The sequence below is a fragment of the Physeter macrocephalus genome, chromosome 11 (genome assembly GCF_002837175.3).
Source record: "Physeter macrocephalus isolate SW-GA chromosome 11, ASM283717v5, whole genome shotgun sequence".
Classification (NCBI taxonomy): Eukaryota; Metazoa; Chordata; class Mammalia; order Artiodactyla; family Physeteridae; genus Physeter; species Physeter macrocephalus.
Genome location: NC_041224.1, coordinates 63,518,179 through 63,527,228, shown reverse-complemented (window position 1 = coordinate 63,527,228; position 9,050 = coordinate 63,518,179). Strand labels below are relative to the sequence as shown.

The 9,050-nt window shown below is 43.2% G+C and overlaps 1 protein-coding gene across 3 annotated transcripts in view; it reads right to left on the bottom strand.

Annotated features, from left to right (window-relative positions):
* Positions 1-9,050, bottom strand: part of THSD4 (thrombospondin type 1 domain containing 4) — a 572,998-nt gene that overhangs the window by 22,617 nt on the left and 541,331 nt on the right. For all 3 annotated transcript variants that reach the window (XM_024128852.3, XM_024128851.3, XM_024128853.2), the window contains one exon: positions 5,789-6,064. In XM_024128852.3, coding sequence (XP_023984620.1) covers positions 5,789-6,064 — 276 coding nt within the window. The remainder of the gene's footprint in view (positions 1-5,788; positions 6,065-9,050) is intronic.

The following is a 9,050-nucleotide window of genomic DNA, read 5'->3' as shown; positions in this document are numbered from 1 at the left end:
AAAAAAAAAAAAAAAAAAAAAAAAAAAAAGTGCATGGCAAACTGGCCTGCAAGCGCTAGGTATGTTGAAGCAACAGTCAGGTTGGGGCAGAGAAGTAAGAATATTCAAGAGAGGCTAGAAAAGCAGCTGGCTTTGCCTTTGTAAATCATTTTACACATTCCCCCAGTAAAGTACTGATCCAGTGGAATTTTAGTTATTTGAGTATATGTCTGCCTCCTACGAGATGGAGAGTTTCTAGGGGACAGGACTAGTGCTTGCTCAACCCTGTAACCCCAGTACAGCAGGGGAGTAAGTGCTCCATAAAAGTTTGTTGAGTGAATATTTATCAGAGGTCTAACATTTGTTTTTGTTACTTGGCTAAAAAAAAAAAATACTGACTACCTAAGTTTTTTTGTTTGTTTTAAATGCACAGCCTCATGTTTCATACTTAATAAGGCATAATCTATTTTGGAGAAAAAGTCAAAGTTTGTTCAGTGAAATTTCTAGCTCTCAACTGGAAAAAACAAAACAAAAACTGAATTCAATTCGGCCTGCCTCTCTCTCTCTCTCTCTCTCTCTCTCTCTCTCTCTCTCTGCTACCCCCTGGTGGCAGCACTGAAGTATTACTACTGGGTATTTACAAAGAACCGTAACTGGTGCAAGGAGCAACCCGAGCGTCTGGAGAGTTAGATGCTTTTTCATAAATAACTGTGCACCCACTCCACCCACCCCCGGCCCCAGTCTAGGCCAGTAGCTGAGTCCTGCTGGGCAGAACACTGGCATTTAGCCTACAGCTTTGTCTCAGTTCTGTTGTTAATTGGCCAGGCATTTAGAGTTTCTCAACTTCAACTTGCTATAATTTTAATTGTAACTAGAGGGATAACTTTGAATGTCTCTCTAAATATTTCAGCAGCCACGAAGTGTTCCAATGCCTCTTTAAGCTGATCTTGTGGGACACACCGAGCCAGAAGGTAGCTCTTCTAAAAAACGTGACAGTTTGTAAGACAGTTTTGAATCAGAAACAATCGTTTGTTTAAACTACTATGGGCGTAAACATTTACAATGCAGCTATAACTTGAGATCATTATTTTAAAATAATGTTCCGAATAAGCATAATTATTAGCTGAGTAAAAAGCAGTACTACGCATAGCACAGGGAGATCAGCTCGGTGCTTTGTGACCACCTAGAGGGGTGGGATAGGGAGGGTGGGAGGGAGACGCAAGAGGGAGGGGATATGGGGATATATGTATATGTATAGCTGAGTCACTTTGTTATACAGCAGAAACTAACACACCATTGTAAAACAATTATACTCCAATAAAGATGTTAAAAAAAAAAGCAGTACTGGCTATAAAATTAATAGGAAGCAAAAACTTTTGTGGAATTAAATTTTGTCCAGTAACATATCTGCTTCCATTAAGAAGAGATTTTTAATGAAATTCAACAAACATTAAGGACATTGTGCTGAGTTACAAAGATGAATAAGATTCAGTTCACAGCTTGCAGGATACTCATTGGGACGCAGCTATTAAGGGATTAAGTAAAAATTTTATTATTTAGCCCATCCCTTTCCCATCAGACCATGTGGGTTTAACTTTTCTACTTACACATTTGTGGATTGGAAGGCAAAAGTAACTACCCCAACTGCTTGGCACTAATGAGGGGGGAATTGAGTATCTTTAGCTGAAAGGATACAAGTTACCCTAGGAATGCTCTGTGCCTTGGAAAGATGGGTCCTGTTTGGACCTGTGTGCACTTTGGCCACTGCCTGCCTTCCCCCTGGTCCAGTTCCAGCGTTTAGCCAAGGAAATAAACTCAGAGGTACTCTTTCTGTCTCCGATGGTGAGAAAACACTAGATCTATAGCTCTTGACTCCAATGACTGAAAAGGTTTCTTTCTCTGGGTCAGTTTATATTTCTGCAGAAAGGGAGACTATCACTCAAAATGGTACCTGGCCACCTCTTCATTGTCCAAGCATGCCACACAATTAGCCCTCTACGTGCTAGCCAGCAAGAATGGGGTGGGGAGGTCAGGTGCTGGCTGGGCTTCAGGTAGCAGGAACAATCTGGGATCAGTTTGGTTGGGCTGTACGTTCAACGTGTTGATCTAAACAGAAGTGTGTTATGTTGGAGGGGTGACTGTACCACAGGTAATCAGTGGACATTAAATGAGGTAAGTCAGTGAATTCAGGGGACCGTGTAGAGGTCAGTGAGGCATTGTGGAGAGATGGACAAAATAAAAAGAAAGAAAAAATTAAATAACTCTAGTCTTGGAACGTCAGGGATCAACTGGGCCAAGCCAGGAGTCTGACCAGATAAACAGAGGTCTGGGCAGTGACTGGACAGAGTATGGGCCTCTCTTGTACACCAGTGACATGGCTCCTCCCTGTGATCATGCTATCATGATGCTGGAATTTTAATCTGAGAGGCACAGAAATGTGTGGTCTGGTGAGTGTTGCCAGGAAGGACTGGAGGAGAGTTTGGGAGAGGGTTTGTGTGGGGAAAATGATGAGATCACGAGGCAAGTGGACTTGGGTTGTGCAGAAAAGAGATGGACAGCCCTGGAAGGCTCAGAATTTCTTGGTCACGGCACACTTGTCACTACCACTGACAACCATGAGATGAGCTAAATGTTTTGTGCATCCATACTGCCTCCCTGCCCTGACGTCTCTGAGGCCATCGCTGGCTGGGAGCAAACCTTAGAGGGAGCAAAGGGGTCCCTCCATCATGCCTGGTGCAGAACAGATACAGACCGTTGAATGACCACCTGGATGAGTCCAGTGAACACAAGGCTGGGTGAGCAGCACGCAGGGTGTGTGGCAAATGGCACATGCTCTTGTCCTTGTTCCACTGTGTCCACAATGCAATGCCTTATGGTCTCCAGACAGCCTACATCTCATCCTACTGGAAAGGCTGGGCCAGACTGTCTTTAAAGACATGAAATGGAGGAGACTCTTCTACACATGCCACCCTTGATAGCAAACCACATGACAACAATCTTTATCCTTTCACCTAGTTTTCACCTAGTTCTGAGTGTATCTGTTTTCACCTGATCTCACCTAGTTCTGAGTGTATCTGTTTCCGTTAGCAGGCATCACACCACTACCTAAATGGTAGACTATTTCAGCACTATCAAAATACCTTTTGATCCTGGGCTCCTATGTCAAGTACATTTCATTTCACACTGCTTACCTCTATGGCGTCATGGACAGATCCTCACTAAACTGATTTTGGCCTTAATGCATAATCATCTCTAGCTTTCTGCCTCTTTTAAGACACACTTAACAGGCATTTAACTTTCTCTCATAAGGCTTATAAGAGAAGTTGGTACAATGACTCTCCAGTTCACATTCTCTGCACAAGTATTAAGTATAAACACAATAAAACCTCCATAAATCAGCACTCCAGTTATGAAGGCATCATGGAACCAGTAAAGATTCCAGGCAGGAAGGGCTCCAGACCCCAAGAGGAACCAAAGACTTAAATTCGATTCTCAAAAGCCACTAAGTCAGTGCTCTTATGAAAAAGAGAAAAGCGTTAAAGGTGGTTGTGAAAGATTTTTTCATGTGTTGATTATGCCATCGTTTCCAAGTTTTGTACTCTCAGATGCAAGTCTCTTGAAGAAAAGGAAAAAAAATCCCCAAACCAATATGCTGGAGGTATCAGTTTCCCAGTTGCAGAAACTCCTCAGGGATACAGCCTCTGTTTCTATGGTAGCCTCCCCTCGAAGAACAGCTGTTTTACAGTCACAAATAGCACTTTACTACAAGCAGGAGGCTATCACCATGTATATGAAGGAAATCATGACTGCACAGTTATACATATCCTTGCAATGAGGATCTAAGGCACCTGGAACAGAAAAGCAGCATCAATTTCCAACCTAGGTGCAGAACATCAGGTCAGGGGTTTCTGGACACCACATCCCATATCTATCTTGCCTTTGAGTGTTCAAGGACACAGGACCGTGAGTCCACATCACAGTCCAGACTGATACTAATATTGACCATTTTACACACAGCCAGGCTTTGCTTCAAGCCTATCACAACTCTGCTGCTTTATTTATTTATTTTTATAAATTTATTTATTTTATTTTTGGCTGCGTTGGGTCTTCGTTCCTGCACGCGAGCTTCCTCTAGTTGCGGAGAGCAGGGGCTGCTCTTCGTTGTGGTGTGAGGGCTTCTCATTGCAGTGGCTTCTCTTGCTGCGGAACACGGGCTCTAGGCGGGCGGGCTTCGGTAGTTGTGGCTTGCGGGATCTAGAGTGCAGGCTCAGTAGTTGTGGCGCTTGGGCTTAGTTGCTCCATGGCATGTGGGATATTCCCAGACCAGGGCTTGAACCCATATCCTCTGCATTGGCAGGTGAATTCTTAACCACTGCGCCACCAGGGAAGTCCACAACCCTGCTTTATTTAAATTTCACCTGGGCTTCCCTGGTGGCGCAGTGGTTGAGAATCCGCCTGCCGATGTAGGGGACACGGGTTTGTGCCCCGGTCCGGGAAGATCCCATATGCCACGGAGCGGCTGGGCCCGTGAGCCATGGCCACTGAGCCTGCACCTCCGGAGCCTGCGCTCCGCAACGGGAGAGGCCACAACAGTGAGAGGCCCTTGTACCGCCAAAAAATAAAAAATAAATAAATAAATAAATAAATTTCACCTAGACTCCACCTTTCTCCCTAAATCCTATTACTGGATCTTTTCTTTCTGTTGGAGAGATGCCTTATGCTCCCACTGGTGTGCGGTCCCCTTTGCTGCATAAACTGACTGTGTTAGGCTACAGCCTTGTTCCTGCTGGTCTGAGTTGATTGGTCTGAAGATAATGGGACAAATACAGGATTAAGAATTTACTGAGGAGAAAGAATGGAGTTGTGGAGTGTAAAAGCTAGCTAACTAACACTTCAAGCTCCCAAAGCATTTTTTTTTTCTGAAATCCTTAGATCTGAGAATGACTTTTGAATGGCATTTGTGTAAGTGTTCCACAACCTTGACTTCTACGTCAACTTGTAACTCTTGAACTAGGTGAGTGTATTCTCTGATTCTTAATGAACATCCTGTGCAGGAAAGGGTTAACTCAGCAGGACTCTGTTGCTCAGACCCTGCATATTCCAAAGAGAGACCTGTATTCAGTACTGGTCCTTGACCAGGGCTGGAGATAACCTCAGAGCCCTTGGAATATTCTGCTGATAAGAGTTTTTCTATGCCAGAGATCTTGGGTTGCGCTCTGTCAGTTTGACAAGCTAGTTTATGCCAACAGTGTGATTTCTGTGAATGCCTGTCTTTGCATGCCTGAGGCCTTAGGCCGTGTTGTATTAGTTTGACCTCTGGGGTGCTAAAGGCTGAGTAGCTAATGTGGGAGCTACATGCCTATGTGGTTGAACCCCAGTAAATCCCCTGGACACCAAAGCCGAAGTGAGCTTCTCTGGTTGGCAATACTTGGCTCATATACAATATTGTTGAGAGAACTACGTGCATCTTTGTACCACTCTACTGGGAGGGGACACCTGGAGGCTGGCGTCTGGTGTCTCCTGGACGTTGTCACATGTGCTTTTCCCTTTGCTGATGCCAATCTGTAACCTTTCACTGTAATAAACTGTAACCATGAGCACAGCAGGTTTTCTGAGTAAGTCCTTCTGGTGGATCACCGAGCCTGAGGGTGGTCTTGGGGACCCCCCAACACAGCCTCACACTAACGAGCAATCTCACAGCCAGGCTCAAGGAGGGGAAGCTTTGCCACGTGCCTGGGGCCTTACCTGCATGTTCCCCACTCCTGCTCGGGGATCTGCAGAGACCCTCCTAGCCCGCACATGAGCTCACCTTTCCCACAGGTTGTCGAGCACTCCGTCGTCCCCAGCTGTTTCCAGTTGTGATCCCGGCTCCGCCGTGGGGTCTGTGGTGCTGGTGGTACCACATTGTCGGGCCGGTGGGGAGAGAATCTATCAGGATGCCTGACCTGGAAGGTCTGTGCTGATTCCGAGGTGAATATTTCAGGTGCCCCTCCATGCACGTCTGCCTTCTCTTCGTCCCCCTCTTTCCCTTCTCCCTCCTGCTGGTTCCCCGCTTCTGGTACCAGCTGGCCATTGAAGGGCTCCCCTAGGAGAAGCAAGTGCACACACCACAGAAGATGAGTTTGGACGGTGAGTTGTAAAGAGGCAATGGCTCCAACATTAGAAATTAGGTAGCATGAGATCATTTCTAATTCATAGCACATATATTTAAAATAGGCAGATGTTAATTTCCCTAATATTAAAAACATTATTAAAAATGAATAAGAAAAAGATGAACATCACAGTAGGGAAAGTGGGCAAAGGACAGGGAGAGGCAATTTCTTTTCACATGAGAAGAAATACACACAGTCAAAAGTCACACAACAACGCTCAACTTCCTTCCTAATTAAAGAATGACAAGGTCATGAAGAACTTAGTGGTAAGATGGGAATAAAGACACAGAGCTACTAGAGCATGGACTTGAGGATATGGGGAGGGGGAAGGGGAAGCTGGGACGAAGTGAGAGAGTGGCATGGACATATATACACTACCAAACGTAAAATAGATAGCTAGTGGGAAGCAGCCGCATAGCACAGGGAGATCAGCTCGGTGCTTTGTGACCACCTAGAGGGGTGGGATAGGGAGGGTGGGAGGGAGTCGCAAGAGGGAGGAGATATGGGCATATACGAAAGTTCTAGGATAAATACAAAAACCTTCCTGATACTTTTTAAGCTTCCTTTCTGCTTATTATATAGTTCTAGTCTTTGAAATATATATTAATACTAGGCTTAATACCTGTTACTTGCTGGGTAAAAATATGAATGAGCACAATAATGAAATTCTTTACACTTATTATTTTCCTGTCTGCTTTGTATCAGTTTTCATTGAAATACTTGTCTATATATATTGTGGCTACCTATACATTCACATTTATTGCATTTTGTTGCTTGTTATGCATTTTTACTGATATATCTTCTCTGTCTGTATGTATTGGCTAGATTGGCTAGGAATTCATTCAATATCACCTTCTATTGTGTTTTTGGTTAATAGTATTCACTAAAATAGAGTGGGCAAAATTCACTTTCATAATATTGCATGTATGGTACAGAATATCGTTTGTTAGTAAATTCATTATGCTTTGATACTTGCCATATACCCCAGTTTTCATTAATATCTGTGTATTTCTTTTTCGTTATGTAATATGTTTTTCATGATTTTTCTTTGTCTTTCTAGAACTTATTGTATCTTCCTCCATATAAATCATATGCAATACAGCAGTTTAAAAAAAAAAAAGAACTACATGAGAAAGCAACTAACAACAGCAACTCTATTTACCTAACAATAAAGATGAGAAACTTTGGAAACCCTTAAATCCCTAAACCCTGTGCTGAAGGTGCAGGAAAACACACTTTTGCACACTGGGTGAGCCTGCAAATACATGCAAAGTTTTGGAGGGCGACTTGGCAATATTTCTCTAAATTTTAAATGCACATACCTTTTGACCTAGGGATTCAGTTTCCAGGACAATTGTCATACAAATATTCTCATTCTTTTATACAAAGTGGTATGTATAAGTATGGTTACTAATTTGAAACAGCAAAACAGTAAAATGAACTTAAATGTCTACCAGTGGGAGTGGTTCAAATAAACTATACTACAACCAAGAATGAAATATTATGCTATTTTTTAAAAGAATGAAGCAAATACATGTTGTGACATGGAGATATGACCCATAGGTTGTTTAGTGAAAGATAAAAGCATAGCAGAATTCAGTTTGTATACACATACACAGATGTGGCCGGACACTTTTTGAGAGACTAATTTTTTTTTTTTTTTTGGCCACATTGTGCAGCATGTGGGATCTTAGTTTCCTGACTGGGGATCAAACCCATGCTCCCTGCATTACAAAAGCAGAGTTTTAAACACTGGACCACCAGGGAAGTCCTTGAGAGAATAATTTGTGTTTTGTTTTTTATCTTTGTTCCTCCTCCTCTCCTAGTCCAAGTGGCCAAGTTCTTAGATTTTCTTGTCTGAGATTTTTGCAGGAGTGAAAGTGAAAGGTGCAGGAAGTTAACAGCTCTTCCTTCTCACAGGGAAAGCCTGAGCTCCCAGTAAGGATAACAGGTCCCAGAGGGGCCAGCCCAGGGAAAGGAGGAGGGAAAAGTGGAGAGAGCGCTTTCTCAGAGAGAGAGAGATCTCCAAAGTGAGGAGAGGCAGGTTTTGAGGTCTTGGGTTTCCTCAGCACCACAGACCTGCCAGGCAGGTATCTTTCCTCTATCTGGGGTGTGTGTGGGAGCCCCCAGATTGACTGAGATTGAGTATTCTACCAGTTTCAAAAAAGTTTCAAATTGAGGTTAGATTTATGTTGGCTTATGGAAAAGACTGGCACGTGATGTTCCTGGCACACTTAGATTGTAGACAAATATTCAAACTGGCCGCATACATGTTTGTATATGCACGGAAAGGGCTGGGTAGGGTCCCACCAAATTGTAAAGAGAGATTCCCTCTGGGAAGCTGGGAGAGGGCTGAGGTTGGGAATTCTGCTTTTTTTTTTAAATAGACATATATATAATATAAAATACGTACATTAATTAGAGCAGTTTAGGTTCGCAGCAAGTCTAGAAAGTTCCCGTATCTCTCCTGCCCCACACATGCACAGCCTCCACCATCAACATCCCACACCAGAGTGGTACGTTTGTTACAACTGATGAGCCTACACTGACACATCCTTATCATCCAAAGTCCATAGTTTACATTAGGGTTCACTCTTGGTGTTGTACATTCTGTGGGTTTTGACAAATGTATGACATCTATCGACCATTGTAGTAACACACAGAATAGTTTCACTGCCCTAAAATCCTCTGTGCTCTGCCTATTCATCCCTCCCTCCCCTCTAATCCCTGGTAACCACTGATCTGTTTAATGCATCCATAGTTTTGTCTTTTCCAGAATACCGTACATACATACTTGGAATCATACAATATGGAGACTTTTCAGATTGGCTTCTTTCACTTAGTAATATGCAGTTAAGATTCCTACGTGTCCTTTCATGGCTTGATAGCTCATTTCTTTTATCTTTTTTTTTTTTTTTT